Source organism: Nuphar pumila, chromosome 12, assembly GCF_984573655.1.
Source record: "Nuphar pumila chromosome 12, dmNupPumi1.hap1.1, whole genome shotgun sequence".
Taxonomy (NCBI): Eukaryota; Viridiplantae; Streptophyta; class Magnoliopsida; order Nymphaeales; family Nymphaeaceae; genus Nuphar; species Nuphar pumila.
Genome location: NC_143260.1, coordinates 18,304,701 through 18,324,766, shown reverse-complemented (window position 1 = coordinate 18,324,766; position 20,066 = coordinate 18,304,701). Strand labels below are relative to the sequence as shown.

Here is a 20,066-nt window from a genome sequence, read left to right as displayed (position 1 = left end):
TACGTTTGTTTTAATTCTTCACCTACTAACTTGCAATTTGCTGCATTGTCTGTAATCACTTGCACTACATTAGAAGGCCCCACAAGTTTAAATCCCGTCTTCAAAAACTCGGCAATGTTTGCAGCTGACTGTTGCACATTAGAAAAATCGCTTGCATATAAGAACATCGAGCCAAAACAGTTTGAGGCAAGTATATTTATCAAGTGTTTGTTCTTGATATTTGTCCAACCGTCTGAGACAATGGAAACTCCAAACTCCTCAAACTTTTCTCGAAATTCATTTAACTCCCTGTGAACACACTCTTTCTCATTGTCAAGCAACGTTGTTTGCGCTTTTTCATATGATGAGGGTTTATATGCAGGCACTTTACTAACTGCAGATATCATCTCTTCCCAATATGGTGATCGAAGCACATTGAAAGGTATGTCATTTGCACAAAAAAATCTGATAATTTTGTGATCTATATCATCTCTTTCTACCTTTTTAAAGGTATCACGAATATCAACTGTTTTTCGGCTTCCACTAGATGATGTAGTCATACTAATAGGCTTCTTCGGAGTATCAATTCTTGATCTCCTCAACTCAAATGCACTTGATGAAACCTCCACTCGATGAACTTGCCTCTTAATTTTTTTTGCCAATTCTGCATTTTTTGCAACTACAGGGCAAAAGGCAATCCCAACACTTTGTCCCTTTGGAGATCCCATGAGATGTGCAAAAACTCGAGTATATGACCCATGATAAATTTTTTTGCAGTGCCTGCACATAAAAACTTGGGTTCCACCTTGCTTTCCTTGCCCACTCTTCTTTTGTTTCAATACATGGCGCCATAGCACTGTTGTTTTATGCATGCTAGGTGGTTCATCATCTTGGTCATCTTCAGAATAGTAGTCATATTCTTCTTCATCTTCCTCATCAAAACATTTTTCATTTCTGTCCTCAAACTCATATGGACAATCAAAAGACCTCTTGGTCTTGCTCTTTCTTGCATTATCCTTCCCAACACCACTAGACGATTCATGCTCCAAATTGTAAAAAGAATCATCATCGTTATCATAATTATCGTGATCATAGCTTGTGATGGTCATTAATGAAGCAAAGAACAGGCAAATATACCTGCATCATAAAAGTATAGGAATCATTTTAGAACACTTTAAAAAAACTATTATTAACAGCAAAAGATAGAGAGTGGAATGCGAAAACAAAAGGAAAAAAAAAGACTCAAAGTGAACCATGAACGCCCCTTGCAATCGAATTCTCGTAAAATACCGTGGGGTTTACTAAACAACTTCAGTGTCAGCGCACATAAACTAATCATGCTCATTTCTTAAAATAATCCAGACAATATGTATCACACAGCTTCGCAGTCACAATCTAAATTTTAGAACTATGAAACCAATCAGATTTCCTTTTTCTAATAGCATTAACACCCGTAATGAATACAGAGGAAAGCATCAAGCCTTAAAATTCAAGTTTAATCAAACTAAATCTCAAACAAACATGACAGTTGAAACTTGAAACACCACAGATTTAATTTAACCCAGGAAATCACAAATAGGTAGAAGCTTGATAAATCCAATCTAAAAAGAACTACAGACTAGTTCTATTTATTCTTATCAGAATATGCCCATCAAATCAAATTTAACGAATCAGTACATGAATCAGCCAAGAGTCCAAGACTCAATGAATACAGCAAAATTTGTGAACCAGCCATTTTTTTTTGAGATAAAATAAAAAATGGCTACAATTATTAATAAAAATTTATTTCATATGGACAAATCGAACTATTTGTTGCAGTCAGGGCTGGGTACTGGGCTGGGCTACAAAAATGGATAAAAATCTATTTCATATGGAATCAGGGCTTGGCTAGGACTGGGCTTTTAAAAAATAAAAAATAAATAACTGTTTTGGGAGGCTACCGTAACAGTTATTTATTTATTTTTTTTAAAAGCCCAGTCCTAGCTGGCTAGCCCAGCCCTGATTCCATATGAAATAGATTTTTATTCATTTTTTGTAGCCCAGCCCAGTCCTACCCAGCCCTGACTGCAACAAATAGTTCGATTTGTCCCTTTGAAATAGATTTTTATTAATAATTGTAGCCATTTTTTATTTTATGTAAAAAAAAAAAATTTCGGGGACGCTGCCCCCGAAGTTCGGGGGCAGTGTTGTGAGAGGCGTACGCCTCATTACCTACCTGAGGCGTGCGCCTCATTACCTACCTGAGGCGTACGCCTCAGAGGCGAAGCGAGGCGCTTTGCCTCATTGATTCAGTGCACTGGCGTAGTTAGGATTCATGTGGGGGGGCAGTGTTGTGAGAGGCGTACGCCTCAGTACCTGAGGCGTACGCCTCAGAGGCGAAGCGAGGCGTTGAGCCTGCGCATTTACAACCTTGCTAAGCAATGGAGGAGGTCGCCGGACGTCAGTGGAAGAGAGAGGAACATACCTGAACAGAGACATTGCTCGATCAAGGTCTTCAGATGTCAACAAAGGAGGAGGTCGCCGATCATCAGAGGTCGCCGATCGTCAGAGGTCACCGATCGTCGGAGGTAGCAGATCGGCGTAGGTAGCAGATCGTCGGAGGTCGCCAATCGTTGGAGGTCGCAGATCGTCGGAGGTCGCCGGTCGCCGGTCGCCGGTGGCCGAAAATGAGAGAGAGAGAGAGAGAGAGAGAGAGAGAGAGAGAGAGAGAGAGAGAGAGAGAGAGGAGTCGGGTGAAAAAGAAAAACCCTGCCTTCGCCCTTAAGTTTTCACGATTTTTTTTTAAATGTCTGTTTTACCCTTATTCAGATTTTTTTTTTGTTTCTTGTTTTTCACGTGTCAATTTCGTTTTAAAAAAGGGTAAATTTGGTATTTCGTAAAGGCGTCCCCCTTTAAAGGGGGACGCGAATCCCTTTAAAGGGGGACACGTTTTCCTTTAAAGGGAAATGCGTCCCTCTTTAAAAAGGGACGCGTTTCCCTTTAAAGGGGGACGTGTCCCCCTATAAAGAGAAGCGCGCCCCTCTTTAAAGGGGGACGCGCTTCCCTTTAAAGGGGGACACACTTCTTCTTTTTTACGTGCGCTTTCCTGTGCATTTCGGAAGCGCCGCGTTTCGCGCTTCTGAAGCGCGTCTTGGGGAAACGCGCTTCCCCTTTTAGCTAGGCGCTTCCGGTAACCCTGTAAATTACCATGTACCTTTTCCCTTTTGTACTTTTTCTTTTTTCTTTTATTTCCCCTTTTTCTTTTCCTTTTTTTATTTCTTATTTTTCATTTTGGAGGACCATAAGGGGCCCCACCCATCTTGTCGTTGGGGCCCCAACGATCATATTTATGACCGTTGGGGCTCCCAACGACTAGAAGGGAGCCCCCTTTATGGTCCCTCTTTTAGCTCTCCTCCTCTATAAATAGAGGAGGCTCACACTTGTAATAGTATTGGGTTTTCACCCTCTTCTTTCTTTCTTCAATAATATCCAACTTATGACTTTAAGTCATTTTCTCCTTTTGTGGGTTTTTTGTATACACTTTTAGTATTTGTGTTCTTGGCTCTTGTGATCACTCTTAAAGAGTGTTTTTGCGTTATTGGTGCTTCCGCCCCTCTTCATTACATGGTATCAGAGCGAGGTTGGTGATCGGGCTTCTCTTTGTTATCTTGGGACGTGTGCCTCTCAAGCTTTTGAAGAAAGAAAGACTATTCGGTACCTATGGAACACAATTCTAAAGTTGAGCTTTCTTTTAAGCTCAATGGGTCCAATTATCTTATGTAGGCCTTCGTTATGGAAAATCATCTAAGAGGTAAGAAACTTTGTGGTTTTGTTATGAAAACTACTCCCGAACCCTCTCTTGTTCTCACTAAAATCGAAAATGAGGTTGTAAATGCTTTAGATGGTGATGAGCGCATCAAAGCTATCAATGACCATGAATCCAAAGTTGAGGATTGAGAAAGTAACCATGCCAAAATTTTGGCATGGTTTATGAACAATGTGGACCTTAAAAATTGTGCTAATATTGCTAAATTTAGAAGGGCCAATGAGGCATGGTTCTTCCTTAAGGGTATGTATACCCAAAAGGATCTTGCTAGACAATTTTTTTGTCATGAAAAAATCCGTTCCACTAAACAAATGGATATGAGTTTCCGGGACTACTTTAGCTCTTTAACCCCTCTTTGGGATGAACTTGTTCTTGAGCCTAGATGGGTGGCTCCGGAAGATATTGAGTTGAGAAGGGAACAAATTGAAAAGGAGCATTTTTTCCAATTTCTCCATGGTCTTCGATCGGAATTTGAACAAGTTAGGGCATCCCTTCTCCATAGAAGTAAAGCCTTACCCATTGAAGACGTCCTTGCTGAAATATGCCAAGAAGAAACTCGACTTGGCCTAAGCATTAAGAGTGATGAAGTTTTGGCCGTTACTAGGCCCAGATCAAATGTAAAAGCATATAGACCTCCCCACTTTAACAAAAATAATGGGTCTAGAAAGGGAGTGATTTGTCACTATTGTAATGAACCGGGACACATTAGACCAGTTTGTCCAAAGCTTAAGGGAAAAGTGGTCGCGGTTGGAGAAAATTCTCCAAAGAAGGAAGAAAAAAGTGCCAAAGAGGGAGATATCAAAGAAACTCTTAATCATATCTCCGAAGTTCTCCTACATCTTCTCAAGACTTCTTCTTCAACATCCGGAGCCGCCATCGCCTATTCTTCATCACCTCCAGGTATGTGGATACTAGACTCCGGTGCTTCTTTTCATATGACATCTCATAAAAACTCTCTTTCTAATATTTTTTCCGAACCCATATCTTCTTATGTTTCAACGGCCGATGAGACATCTTTAAAAATTGAAAGTATTGGAACACTTGATTTTAAAACTTCTCAAAAGTTTTTCGTTTCTAAAGTAAGAATCGTTCCAAAGATTAATCTAAATCTTTTTTCCGTTTCCTAAATCACCGATCATGGATGCCAAGTCTCTTTCTCACCTAAAGATTGCACCGTGCATGATCTCCAGTCAGGGAAGCTGATTGGGCAAGGCCATAGAAGGGGTGATCTTTATTTTATGGACTTTTTGACTCTACCTCCAAAGTCATTTTGCAATCTTATAAAGGACAAAAGTATTGGAATTTGGCATGAGAGACTTGGTCATCCAAATTTTGTAAAGATGTTTCTTTTTTCTTTTTTGGACAATACTTGTAAAGACAAACATATGACTTGAAAAGATTGCATTTTTGGGAAATTTAAAGCTATTCCATTCCCTCAAAGAAATTATTTCACCACTCGACCTTTTGAACTTATTCATACCGATGTATGGGGACCTTCCCCTATTTTATCCAAAGGAGGATTTTCGTACTATGTAGTCTTTATTGATGATTTCACTCAATTTACTTGGATTACTTTTTAAGTCGCAAATCCGAAGTTTTCACCTTCTTTAAAGATTTTCATGCAATGGTCAAAAATCATTTTTTAGTAAATCTATCAATTCTTAGGTCCGATTCGGGAGGCGAATACATGTCCAATGAATTTTAAAACTATTTAAAAGAAAATGGAATTTGCCATCAACGTTCTTGTCCCAACACTCCGCAACAAAATGGTCTTGCAGAAAGAAAGCATAGACACATAATAGAAACCACAAGAGCTTTATTAATTTCAAAAAATATTTCAAAATCCTTTTGGGCCGAAGCGGTTCTAACCTCGACATACCTTATCAATAGAACCCCTTCATCTTCTTTGAAAAATCTTTCTCCATTTGAAAAACTTTACAATATGTCTCCCGATTATAAAAGACTAAGAATTTTTGGATGTAAATGCTTTGTTCTAACTCACAAAAATGATAAACTTTCTCCTAGGGCTATTGAATGTATTTTCTTAGGATATGGTGAAAAACAAAAAGGTTATCGATGTTTTGACATACTCAAAAACAAACTTTATATCTTAAAAGATGTCACATTCTTAGAAGAAGAAAATGTTTTTTCGCATAAACCAAATGAAAATATTGATTATTCTTTTTTATTTGACTTGTTATCGATGTTTTGACATACTCAAAAACAAACTTTATATCTTAAAAGATGTCACATTCCTAGAAGAAGAAAATGGTTTTTCGCATAAACCAAATGAAAATATTGATTGTTCTTTTTTATTTGACTTGTTACCTCAAGAAAACATCATAGATGATCATGTTGATCCTAGTGAACCTCTCATAGAAGATCATTTTGAACATCCAAATGATGACCAAAATTTAGAAGAAAATGTATTAAGACAAACACAAGTCTACTCTAGAAGGAATGAAAGAAATCCACCTTGTGCCCTTGAAAAATTCTCTCAAAGTGAGTCGATTGAAGAAACCTCTCAAAGAAGATCAAATTGTATCTCTAAAGTACCAAATAGATTTGTATCTTATGATTCTTTTTCTCCAAATTTTCGAGCATGTCTACTAGCTCTTCACTCATTTCATGAACCATCTCATTACAATGATGCTAAACAATATGCTCATTGGAATGAAGCAATGGAACTAGAACTTAATGCACTTAAAAGGGCACAAACTTGGGAAATCATTGATCCACCCAATGGCAAGAAACTCATTGGATGTAGATGGGTGTTTAAAGTAAAAACTAAGAGTGATGGTTCATTAGAAAGATATAAGGCTAGGTTAGTGGCCAAAGGATATGCCCAAGAGTATGGGGTAGATTAAGATGAAACTTTTGCCCCAGTTGCTCGAATGACTAGTGTTCGAGCTCTTATTGCAATAGCCTCTGTTAAAAAATGGCCAATTTTTCAACTTGATGTCAAAAATGCCTTTTTAAATGGAAATTTAAATGAAGAAGTTTATATGGAACCTCCTCTAGGTATGAATTTAAATGGAAAAATTTTAAAATTAAAAAAGGCCTTATATGGACTTAAACAAGCTCCTAAAGCTTGGTATGACAAGTTTAGTATTGTATTAATCAATTTAGGATTTACTTCCTGCTATACTGACACTGCTCTTTTTGTTAAGAAGACAGGTGACTTCATTGTTATTCTTCTGTTATATGTTGATGATATGATCATCACTGAGAGTGACAAAAAGGGGGTAAATGATGTAAAGTCTATGTTAAAAGAAACTTTTGATATGTCTGACCTTGGATACTTGATATTTTTTAGGAATTGAAGTAGCTTATTCCGTGCGAGGATACATCTTATCTCAAATGAAATTAGCTGCAGACATTTGTACCAAGTCAGGAATATCTGATGAAAAGAAAGTTGAGACTCCCGAAGTTATCAATGCAAAACTGAGACTTGAGGATGGTGTTCTTCTCGAGGATCCAACCCCCTACCGTCAATTAGTTAGATCCCTCACCTATCTATCCATCACCCGTCCAGATATAGCTCATGCGGTTCATGCAGCAAGCCAGTTTCAGCATGCACCTACTTCGGTTCATATGGCAACCGTAATGAGAATTGTGCGATACATCAAAAATATCATCTCCAAGGGACTCTTCTTATCCTCTTCCTCATCTCTTGAGTTAACTGCTTTTACTGATGCTGACTGGGGAGGAAATCCCAATGATCGTATCTCAACTACTGGTATTTGCATTTTTTTAGGTGAATCTCTCATTTTGTGGAGATGCAAGAAGCAGCAGAAAGTCTCACTATCATCCACTGAAGCTGAATATCAGGTCATGACAATGACAACTATGGAAATCGTATGGCTCAGAAGTCTCCTTGGTGACATGGGCGTCCTCATTTCCTCTCCCACCAAGCTCTGCTGTGATAACAAAAGTGCGATATACATTGCAAGCAATCATACTTTTCACGAGCGGACCAAGCATATCGAAATGGATTGCCATTATGTTCGAGACGAATATCTCAGAGGAACTATCACATTACCATATGTTACTTCAAAATATCAACTGGCTGACTTCTTCACCAAAGCGCTTCCAACTCCACGATTTATGTTTCTTCTTAGCAAACTTTCGGTCTTCTTCCCGTAAAGCTTGAGGGGGCATGTTAAATTATGTATATATAAATATATATATACGTATACTTATATATATATACATACGTATATATATAAGTATATATATACATATATGTATATATACATAATTTATTTCATTTTCTTTTTCTGTACAACCAAAAACCCGATAGGGGTGTTTTGGTAAATTACCATGTACCTTTTCCCTTTTGTACTTTTTCTTTTTTCTTTTATTTCCCCTTTTTCTTTTCCTTTTTTTATTTCTTATTTTTCATTTTGGAGGACCATAAGGGGCCCACCCATCTAGTCGTTGGGGCCCCAACGATCATATTTATGACCGTTGGGGCTCCCAGCGACTAGAAGGGAGCCCCCTTTATGGTTCCTCTTTTAGCTCTCCTCCTCTATAAATAGAGGAGGCTCACACTTGTAATAGTATTGGGTTTTCACCCTCTTCTTTCTTTCTTTAATAATATCCAACTTATGACTTTAAGTCATTTTCTCCTTTTGTGGGTTTTTTGTATACACTTTTAGTGTTTGTGTTCTTGGCTCTTGTGATCACTCTTAAAGAGTGTTTTTGCGTTATTGGTGCTTCCGCCCTTCTTCATTGCATCCCATTCTTCATGTCTCTTACTATAGTCTTCAAGAGCCTTGGCTCTTTCTTTTCCTTCAAGGATCTTTATTTCTCCTTGTTCCATCAAAGTGATTTTGGGCTCCGGCCTTGGACATAGCCCCAAAGCCTATTTCCTTTAATATGGGCCTCCATGTTTGCAGCCCATACGTGATAATTGGACCCATTGAGTTTAAAACCAAGAGAGAAATGTGAATCTTTTTCACCCATTAGAGAGGAGAAAAGAGAGAAAGAGATACGTACCACAAAGGAATTTAGGATCTTTCTTGGTAAGTGAGATTTCCAAAATATTGGATGAAGAGAAGAGTCCACGTCAATCACCAAAATTTTGAGGGCACATTTTTCGAGGCACTCGAAAAAGGTGAAGAACCACACGATCTTCTTTCTTCAACCTTGCTCTGATACCATGTGAAAATATCTTAAAAAGATACTATGATCAAGACATGATGTTCTTGATGGAAAACACGTGCACTAATGCACAATAAAAACACTTAGAACACTTGTGCACAAAGGCACAACCCACAATATCTCACAAATGCACTAATGCATAAAAGAATGAAAAGCTTTATTAGATCACACATCGGCTTTGACCCAAAGCCATGAAGAATTACAAGCGGAGAACCCTATTTATAAGCCACCAAAAAGGAGCCTTGGAGGGGCTCCACTCATAGACATTGGAGCCCCTCCAACGGTCAAAAATGTGACCGTTGGAGGGGCCCAACGTCTATTTGAGTGGGGCCCCCAAGGTACCTTTTGGTAAAAATAAAAAGTAAAAATAAAAAAGAAAGAAAAAAAAATACAATCACATTCACGAAAATGAATATGCGTAAAATTGAGGAAATGACTAAACTACTCCTATGACTAAAATAATGAAAAATGTATATTTTATATATATAAGTGGATAGATACATATACATATATATCATATATGTATCATCCTTTATATATATAAAATATATAAGATTACAAGATTTCGGTAATATAATTTAACATAAAGATGATCTGAGGTACAATCCTGAAGCTAAAGGCAAATATTTACCTAACGATCAAGGGCAACACAAGGGGCAAACTGGCCCTGACAAGGAGTTTTTGTTTGCTGCCCTTTTCCAACTCAATTTCAAGAAAAACAATCAGGGTGTTTTGTACGTTGATTCAGGAGCTGCCAGTTATGTCACAGGTGACATAGGTAAATTCTCCAAACTAATTCCTTATTCTGGTAAAAATAACATTGTTATTGGAGATAGTAGACTTCACCCCATTATACATTTTGGAGATATTGTCCTTCCTTTGTCTAAATCACATTTTGTCCAGTTGTCTGATCTATTGTGTTCCCCTAATATAAAAAAGAATATAGTCTTTGTTTCTAAGCTTGTTGATGATACCAATTCGTATGTTGAATTTACTCCATATTATGTGTATGTTAAGGATCTTCAAACGAGGAAGACGTTCATTGAGGGAAAAAGTTGTGGCAACATGTACGTTTTCAAATAAGATCCCTTGACTATTTGAGCTATATTGGATAGTCACTCTAAGCCTGAGTCCTTTACATGTGTTTTCAATATTTCAAAGTACAGTTAGTCAAATGTTTGACATAGTAGGTTTGGTCATTGTGGTGGAGTTTTTCTTGAGAGATTAGTTTCAAATAAATTGTTTACCCAAATTTGTCTTGGGTGAAGAGTCTTGTGATAGTCTATATCCTAGTCGTTAAGTTTGTAAGAGTCATGTTTTGCCATTTAATTCATATAATAAAAGAGTTTCGAGACCTTTTGATATTATTTATTCTGATGTCTAGGGACCATCTCCACTTCCTCTTCTGGTAGCAAATATTATGTTTAATTTATTGATGACTATTCTCGTTACTATTAGATATTTTTCTTAAAGCATAAGTCTGATGTTTTTGTTGTGTTTAAAACCTTTTGAGCCTATGTTCGTACTCAATTTTCATCAAATATTCTAAATCTCCAGTGTGATGGTGGTGGTGAATACTCGTCAAAGGAATTTGTTGAATTTTTACAGAATAATGGAATTAGTCAAAGAGTTTCATGTTCGCGGACACCTCAACAAAATGACATTGCTGAAAGAAAGCATCATCATATTGTAGATAGTGCGATGTCCATGATTCATGAGAGTAAAGTTCCCATAAAGTTATGGACTGAGGTATTTCATACAGTTGTATATGTCATAAACAGATTACCCATGAAACTTTTGCAAAACAATTCTCCTTATTTTATGCTACATGGGAAGCACCCAAATTATAATGAGTTAAAGGCATTTAGATATGTGTGTTATGTTCATGTGGACAACCAACTGAGAAACAAATTTCAGGATAAATCCCATGTTTGTCATTTTGTTGGATATGCTTATGATTACAAAGGTTACATGTGCTATGATTCCAAGTCGGGCAGAATTAAAATATCTAAAAATGTTGTGATTGATGAGTGCAACTTTTCTAATGATAAGTGCAACCATTATGTTTTACAGGACAAGAATAATATTGAAGTATATCAACCTTGGCTTGATAATAGCCTATTTTCAACCATGAATGATAGGGTACAACAGCCAAATCTTTTTCTTGATCAAAGCCAAGATGTCTTAGAAGATCCGCCAGCCGAATTGGATTGTGACACAAAAACTGATTCAGGCAATGTAGAAAGCACATTAGGAAGATTCAAAGAAGTATCGTTTATACAAAGCGTATTCAAAGCCAACCAGTTCTGCAAGAATAACAACAATCATCAGATCAGGAGAGACAACAGTCAATAAGAAGATCAAGCAGGGTTGAGACATCCGATTGAAAGATAGATGAGTTATGAAAATTTCAGCATAGATTTCATTGCTTACTTAAATTGGACAACAACAAGAACCCAAAACATTTCGGCATATAGTGCAATCAAATAGGTGAATATAAGCTATGAATGAACAAAAATGCAGGCCTTGCATGAATGCCAGACATGGGAGATAGTGAAAAGACCGTCTGATAAAAATGTAGTTGGTTCGAAATGGGTGTATAAAATAAAGTATAAACCCGATGGAACTATCGAGATATATAAAGCTCGCCTTGTAGAAAAAGGATTCACTCAGGAGTATGGGCATGATTATGATGAGACTTTCAGTCTTGTTGTCAAAATAGACACTATACAGATCATCCTTTCTCTAGCAGTTGATCATGGGTGGCAACTAAGTTAGTTGGACGTAAAGAATGTGTTCTTATATGGGCATCTTAAGGAGGAAGTTTATATGGAGCAACCACCAGGGTATAGTGAAAATGATCCAAAAACGCATGTTTATAGGTTAAAAAGAGCTATTTATGGACTGAAGCAAGCTTCAAGGTCTTGGTTTGAGAATTTTTCGATTGCAATTCAAGGCTATGGTTTTACTTGGTCCCCATTAGATTATTCACTTTTCATCTACAAATGTAACAATTTTATCACTGTATTATTAATTTATGTTGATGATATAATTGTTACTGGCAGTTGTAGTGAACATATTAAAGAAGTGAAGAGGTTCTTGCAAAAAAAATTAAGATGAAAGATCTTGGTCTGTTACGATATTTTCTTGGGCTAGAGGTAGATTGGCAAGCTGATTCCCTTATTTTAACTCAGCACAAATACACAATGGATCTCCTAAATAAAATAGGCATGAAATATTGTAAACCTGCTACAACCCCAGTTCTCATTCATCAGAGATTGGGCGCAAATGATGGAGAATTGTTTCATGACCCAACATAGTTCAAAAGCATAGTTGAAATGCTACAACATCTCACTTTCACTTTTCTAGATATTATTTTTGTTGTTAATCAGGTGTCACAATTCATGCATCAGCCTAGAACATCACATATGGAGGGTGTGAAAAGAATTTTGAGATATTTAAAGGGCACTGTTGGAGATGTCTTGCTTTACAGAAATAGGGTACCACATGAAGATATGTTAATGGTTACAACTTATTCAGCTGCTGACTAGGCAGGAGATCCTGATGAAAGAAGGTCCGTTTCTAGATACTGTGTTTTTCTTAGAAGAAATTTGGTCTCATGGAGTAGTAAGAAACAAAAGGTTGTTGCGAGATCTATTACAGAGTCTAAATATCGTTCCATGGCTGCAGTTACAACTGAGATGATATGGATTAGACACATGCTGTATGATTTGGGAGAAGTCATCCCCAAGTCACTCTTGTTGTGTGGTAATCAAGGAGCTATCAAGATTTTAGTAAATCACATTCAAGATGAAAAGACAAAACATATCAAAATTGATCAATATTTTATTCGTCAGAAAGTAGAGGATCAGGAGATTGAGACCAGATTGAGACCAGCTATGTCCGGTCTGAAGACCAAGCGGCTGACTTGTTTACTAAAGGCCTCATAAAAAACATGTTTTGGTATTTAAGAAATAAGTTGTTTATGGTTGTTAACCATGTACAACTTGAGGGAGACTACTAGAGTGTGAGGTTTGAGGTTTGAGGTGGTCTGATCTGAATCTTGATCCAGATCCATATCACTCACATTACTGTTCATGACGTTAGTGTTCACGTCACTGTTCATGTCTCCTAGTTCCCTATTGTATTTGATTATATATTATGTTCCTAAAATACCCTTTATTAATCTTGTATTTTTTGTTAATAAGGGTATTTTAATAAAGATGTATTTTAGTGAAAAGTGAATATAAATAGTCATAATGAGGCACGATTTACCCATATTGGGAATCATGAGAGTTCAACACAAACCTTTCTCTTATCTTCTTTCTCTCTGCAGGAACCTTAAAAAACCTAAATCTAACAAAGAGGAGATTTGGGAGTAGTGTTTATAAGGTTATTATTCCCCTCACAGTATTCCGTGTATCTATTGTTCATGATTAGGTCATAAGAATTATCTTGCACTAGCATGTTCAATGAAAGAAGAAAGATCCAACTCCATTGATTGTTCTATTTTTTCGTATGGAATATGACATAATATCCATGGCATTAAGAATTACTAATGTTGCATATTATTTTATTAAGGAATGCTATTTAATTTAAAGGTATAGGCTAGGCCCAGGTTGTTCAACAAAAATAGAGGCAAATATTCTTCTGCAACTTTAAGTTTGTTACATACTCTAGTCTTTGTTGTACTTTTTTCATTTTTCATTCATTTTTACATAAAACCATGTTTCTATGGACAGGTGATGTTAGGTGTTGATCGTCTTGACATGATTAAAGGAATTCCTCAAAAGATTTTGGCATTTGAGAAGTTTCTTGAGGAAAACTCTCATTGGCATGACAAAGTTGTTTTATTGCAAATAGCAGTGCCTACAAGGACAGATGTCCCTGAATGTATGTTTTTCCTTTAAAATTGAAGCAGCTTTATACAATTTATGTTTCCAATCCATTACAAGCATGAATAAAAACAAGTTAATTTCCTTATTCATGATCTTGTACATATGTGCAGTTATTAAAATGAGATTTCAGTTGACATTCCATATCCTTAACAAAGATTTCATTATTTTTCCTGCATGAGCATCATATCAGTTCAGAGAAATACAATGCAGAAACTCTTATGAAAGCTGTTGACTTGTTTGTGATTTCTGCTGTCATTATTCTGGGCAACTATTTGATGTATATACAGGTTATGTCTTGGCCCCCCAACATCCCTGTTTCATCCAACAAGTCTGAGACATGTTTCATTTATGACGAGAAAATCTCTTTAATGTGTGTGTGTGTGTGTGTGTGTGTGTGTGTGATACTAGTATCATGGCAACTAGTAAGAGTTAATAAAATTAAATTTTCATAAAATATGCAATGTATATAGTGGACAATAATCAGTGAAACAAAACGGTGTGATTACATTAAATTAATTGATTTCTCCATTTCAAAGAAAACATTTTTCCTTCGTAGCATTAAAATTTATAAAAAAGTTAATAAGTATTTTAAAGATAAAGATCTGTTTGGATCTGTTTTTATTTATTGTTTACATACATAAACTAAAGCACATTTTATAAAGAATCTTGTCTCTATTTTTAATTAAGTAAATGTTTGGATCACAAATTATTTAAACTTGAACGAAGAAGAAAAAGAGATCAACATGAGTAGTGGTGTTGGTGGTGGTGATGAAATTGGTAATGGTGGTAGTTGTAGGAATGATGGTAGTGGTGGTGATAAAGTGGTGAAGAAGCGTCGATGGTAGTCATAAAGTGGTGATGGTGGCTGTAACGCCTCAAAATTTCAAACTTGCGAACCTTTTAGAAAACAGGCAAGAGACTAGAAAGATCTCTTACTTTTTAGAGTTTGTTTATGAAATCAGTGGAAGACAATTCTTTTGTTGAATTTAGAAAGGCAAGTTGACAACTTTAGGCACGTTAGGTAAAAGAACCAAAACTCAGAATCCATGCTACTTGCATAACACTTGGAAAAACCACTTTCATTAAAAAAAAGTTTCTAAATAGTATAAAATTCGGATATCCCAAGAAAAATCCGTTACAAAACCCCAAAACGTCCAGGACGCGAGCTAAGAGAAGGAAAAAAGAAATCTTGAAGCCATCTTGCCATCGCGCCATCACCCGTGGTGTACCTAATCATCATCTGTACCCATAAAATGGGTTAGTTTCGCGAAAAACTAGTAGGTGCACAAGAGAGACTATAGGAAACTGAATTAAGTGCATTTAATTCAGCAGGTTACGCAGTTTAAAGCATATATGCAGTTAACTAGTTAAGCAGAGCAAAACATGTAAGCAGTGCAAAACAGGTAAGCAGTTCAAGTAGGTAAGCAGTTCAAAGCAAGTAAGCAGTGCAACTGTCAAACGCAACATGATGATTCATTTGATCGTAAGCTGTGAACTACTACGCAATAAGCAAGTCTCATGACCTATCAACCAGTGTGAACACACTTTATGTTTCGATATTACTGGCCTGCGGGTACGCACAGGAAAAACGTAGAAACAACTGAGACTAGTTCGGGCGTCTGTTATTCTATGTATTTTCAATAACCCGAATAGCTAGTTGAGTCTGCTCTTAAGGGGACGACTTTAGCCGAGAAAGGATTCCCCAAAGGCAGGTACTTGGCAACGGATGCATCCAACTTCTGCAGAAGTCCATGAGATCTACCACCTAGGATAATGTCTGATAGTCTCTTCCCCTTGTAACGCTCCGAAATTTTAACCCAGATTTATGTGAATTTTTTTTTTATAACAGCGGAAAAAATAACCAACATAGGGTTAAGCATTTCAGAACATTACTTTTGAGAGAAAACTCAACACATGTATTTCATTTCCTTATGATATGAACATTTAACTTACCATAAACCCAAGGAATCACTGAAACAGTAAATCAACAATCGCGATCCAATGCCTCATCCCGCAACCGCTCATAAGTCTACTCGTTTACCTGAAAATGGTAAAAATTATAGGAATTAGACTACCATGTCTAAGTAGGAAAACTGTAACTCTTAATGTAGGTATGTCATGAATCTAGCATGTGATGTGGGTGACAAAGGTGAATCTCAACATATGTCTAAACAAGTAAGCAGTTTATGCAAACTAAGTCAACATTCATATACATGAGTATGTAAACAGTTATACAACAACCATAACTGAGCAAGTAAGTATAGTGTGCAACATTAATAAACAAAAGAGGTATGGTATGCAACAGTCATAATAATAACCGAGTGTAACATTAGTCAGCAAGTGAGATGTGTATTGCAACAATCATAGCATTACCATGTACAACTCTCATATAGTTGTTCAACTACCTCATATCTACGCATTTCACTATTTTATATCGTCATAAGCTCAGAATATAAAGCATGTTAAAGAACATAAACACATACCTCTGGTATTTTCACTCACTGTGATACCTAACTGCTCTAAAATTATGTTTAAATTATCTTATCCCGCGGGTACACACGGGCACAAGTGGCCATCTCAGAAGAGAACGTTCGGGGGTATATTATTCAAGAGTATTTTATTAACCCGAACATTCTAACTGAGACTGAATCCCCAAGGGAGCGACCAATAGCCGAGAGAATCTCCCAAGGGCTCAACTCAAATCAGGATGCATCCCTAACTTCTGCAGAAGATGTGAAACTACTACCTAGGATACATAGGTAGTCCTGGTCCCTAACTCCGAGGACGGAGACCCACGAGCCGCTTCATGCTCGACACCAAACGCAAGCCCTCGAAGTTTTGTACCACCCACCCTCTCCAAGGTAGGTCTCAACTGAGTAATTGGGTTTCATTAATTTAGTTATTTTCTGAAGTTAGATCTTTTCCACAACTTCTAATCACTGCCATAGCATTAACCCCATTCTTAGTAATACACACACCCTCAAATATTGAGTCCCAATTTCCTTTGTTCACATGTTATGTTCATTGTTCACCATAAACTAAACCTGAATACCCATCATAGGAACCCAGCTGCTCTGTCAATAACAGTATCACATACTCCCATGTATTGTTCTAACCCAAGGTGTCCCAACTGGATATTTTGTTTTTCCAAAGAAAATAACAAATCAGCTATCATGAGATTTGGGTTACATTTTTTTCAAACAAACGTCCAATATAAATTGCAATTAGTCAGAAAGAAAAAAAATGCATCGATATAGTTTAAAAGAACATGACAATTCATGCACAGAGAGACAATATATACAATTGACAGCCCTAGCTGAAATCAAACATGAACAGAACAACTGCATCCTAAATATAATCTATATAACCTTGCAAGCTATAATGTGAAATGATATACTCTTTAAACGTGTTCATTATAATGTTAGATAAGCTGTATGGATTACCCACGAAATTCTGTGCTTATAAACAAAAATGAAATTTGATACAGTATGTACAACTTTTAGTAATTCTGGAATCCGAAGCAGGCATCAAGAACTCAGGTTTGTTTATGAGGTTAAAGAAATTAAATATGAGATATGCTGTATGGGTCACCCATGAAATTCTGTGTTTATAAAACAGAAATTCTGTTCTTAACAGAAAAATCAAAATCTACAATAACCCATGAAATTTTGTGCTTATAAACAAAATGGAATTTGATATAGTATACACAACTTTTAGTTATTCTGGAATCCGACGCAAGCATCAAGAACTCAGGTTTGTTTATGAAGTTAAAGGAATTAAAGGAACCTAGGTTATGCTGACCTTATTGAATGGAAATCAGATGCCAACAGACTCAAGACACTCTGCTTCACAGATTATTTGGAAGCCAATGCACTAAGTTAAAAGAAATCAATCGAACTAATAGGAATCAATCCGACCAACAACATATATGAGCAGGAAACCCATACGCTCAAGAGAATGAATCTAAACATGAAAAAGATAAAACCATCTGATCAAAAGCATATACGATCAAGAACATCAATGTTTTTCCAGAGAATAAATTAAATAAGGAAAGAAACAACCCCCAAACTGTTCCAATTTCAAGATTTAGGGCTTATCAAGAAATCCCCCCCCCCCCCAAATCGATTTGATTTGGGGATTTATGGTTTATCAAGAAACCAACGTGTTCGAAAGAATAGATCAGATCAGTAAAAACTATCTGGGTTTCATCTACTGCCCTTCCCAAGGCTATCGTTAGCCTTACCGGTAACCACAGCCACGGTGTTGGATTTTCAGACAACCAAGAAAGAATTGGAATCTCGTTCATGTGAAAATAATCGGGATTTCCCTTGACCGACCCAACCCCAACCCGATTCAGTCCACACCGATCCAGAAAAAGTAAACAACATCCTACCTGTTTTTCGGCGAATGAAGAAGGAGATGGTTGGCGCTGGTTGCTCGAGAAATGCCCAGCCGAACTCCGAGGGTGTTGCATTGACGACCAAGATCGGGAGCAGGGAGGTTGCCGGTGTTGCAAGAGCAAGGATTGTCGACGTCGATGGCTTGCCGCCGATGGTCGTAGAGCCTCCCGACGTCGGTAACCTTGTGTGCATGCACGAAGCCCACGAGAAGGGAGTGATACAGAGAGAGAGCGAGAGGAGGAAGAGAGATCAAAGGTGAGACCTGCTTTCCCCATTTTAACGAGAGGAGATCGGCGGTTTCGCCCCCCCCCCCCCCTTGAATTTCTTATTTTGCAAGAATCGTGCCCTTGAATCCTGTTATTAATCATTATACAGTCGGGTCCGGGTCCGAACCGTGACCCGAAATGCCGGATCCACTCTAACGTGGATTTGGGTCGGCTTATAGTGTTGGATCCATTCTAACATGGATCCGGGTCAACCTAAAATGAAGGATCCAAATGGATCTGGGTCGGCATTGAACTGCAGAATCCACTAACTGGGTCCATTTGGCTCCAATGTGGATCCAAACCCCAATTACCCAAATCTTTTTAATTATAACACTTTTAAAATTATTCTTTTATTAAACCTTATTTTTACGTATATACCTTTAATACCCATATCTATATATTTCCTTTTGGATCTGGGTAACGGATCCCGGTGTAAAACCCACAATTAAAAAAAAATGTATTGGATTCGGGCCCCTCTTCATTAGGGTTTTAATAACCCGACTCAAGAAGAGGATTTTAAATCCTCTTCCCGAGCGCCGCAACACCCCCCCCCCCCCCCTCCACCTGCGATTTCAGGAAGATTAGGGGAAACCCATCGGGGTTTCCCCATTCATCACCCCCTTGAGGCCTTTAAAAGCACTGCAGGGGGCAGGGGAAGGCACACAGCCCTTCGCTCTCCTTGCGACGACCCCCCCTCCTCCTTCCCTGCGCATGCCACCAGCGCCACCAACGCCGCCGTCGGTCTCCTCCTAGGTTAGTACTCCCCCTCTTCTCCTCCCTCTTCCTCACCCCCCCCCCCTCTCTGTCACCTCGCCGGGAGGCCGACAGGCGGCTCACAGCCCCTGCCGCGGCCTCCCACCTCCCCTGTCAACCCCCCTCGTCCTGATCTCTTTCTCTTTGTTGGCAGGGGTTGGCCCCTGCCACCTTATTGCCGTCGGCAGGGGCTGGACCCCTGCCGTCTCGTTTCTGTCGGCAGGGGCTCAACCCCTGCCGATTCGACTGCCGATTCGATGCTGTCGGCAGGGGCTCAGCCCTTGCCGCTTTGATGTTGTCGGCAGGGGCTGGCCCCTGCCACCTTATTGCCGTCGGCAGGGGCTGGACCCCTGCCATCTCGTGTCTGTCGGCAGGGGCTCAGCCCCTGCCGATTCGATGCTGTCGGCAGGGGCTGACCCCTGCCACCTTATTGCCATCGGTAGGGGCTAGACCCCTGCCATCTCGTGTCTGTCGGCAGGGGCTCAGCCCCTGCCACTTTAATGGTTGTCGGCAGGGGCTCAGCCCCTGTCGCTTCGTTGTTGTCGACAGGGGCTGACCCCCTGCCGCCTCGGTGTTTTCGACAGGGGCTCAGTCCCTGTCGCCCCGCTGTTGTCAGCAGGCAGGGGGCTCACCCCCTGTCGCTTTTCTGATTTCGGCCAGCAGGGGCACACCCTTGCTGCCTCTTTCTTTTTCGATCGACAGGCCTGACTTTCTATTTCTCCGCATGATAAATAATGTAACATTGAATATTCATACCTTTGCAGACTTTGCATCGAACCCCACTCTGGCTTCGCGGCCT

General features: G+C 38.5%; 1 protein-coding gene across 1 annotated transcript in view; it reads left to right on the top strand.

Moving 5' to 3' along the window:
* LOC149820184 (alpha,alpha-trehalose-phosphate synthase [UDP-forming] 1-like) overlaps window positions 1-20,066 on the top strand; it is a 136,670-nt gene that overhangs the window by 67,413 nt on the left and 49,191 nt on the right. Inside the window, exon 7 of the mRNA XM_089983320.1 lies at window positions 13,693-13,843. Within this exon, the coding sequence (XP_089839446.1) occupies window positions 13,693-13,843 (151 nt within the window). The remainder of the gene's footprint in view (window positions 1-13,692; window positions 13,844-20,066) is intronic.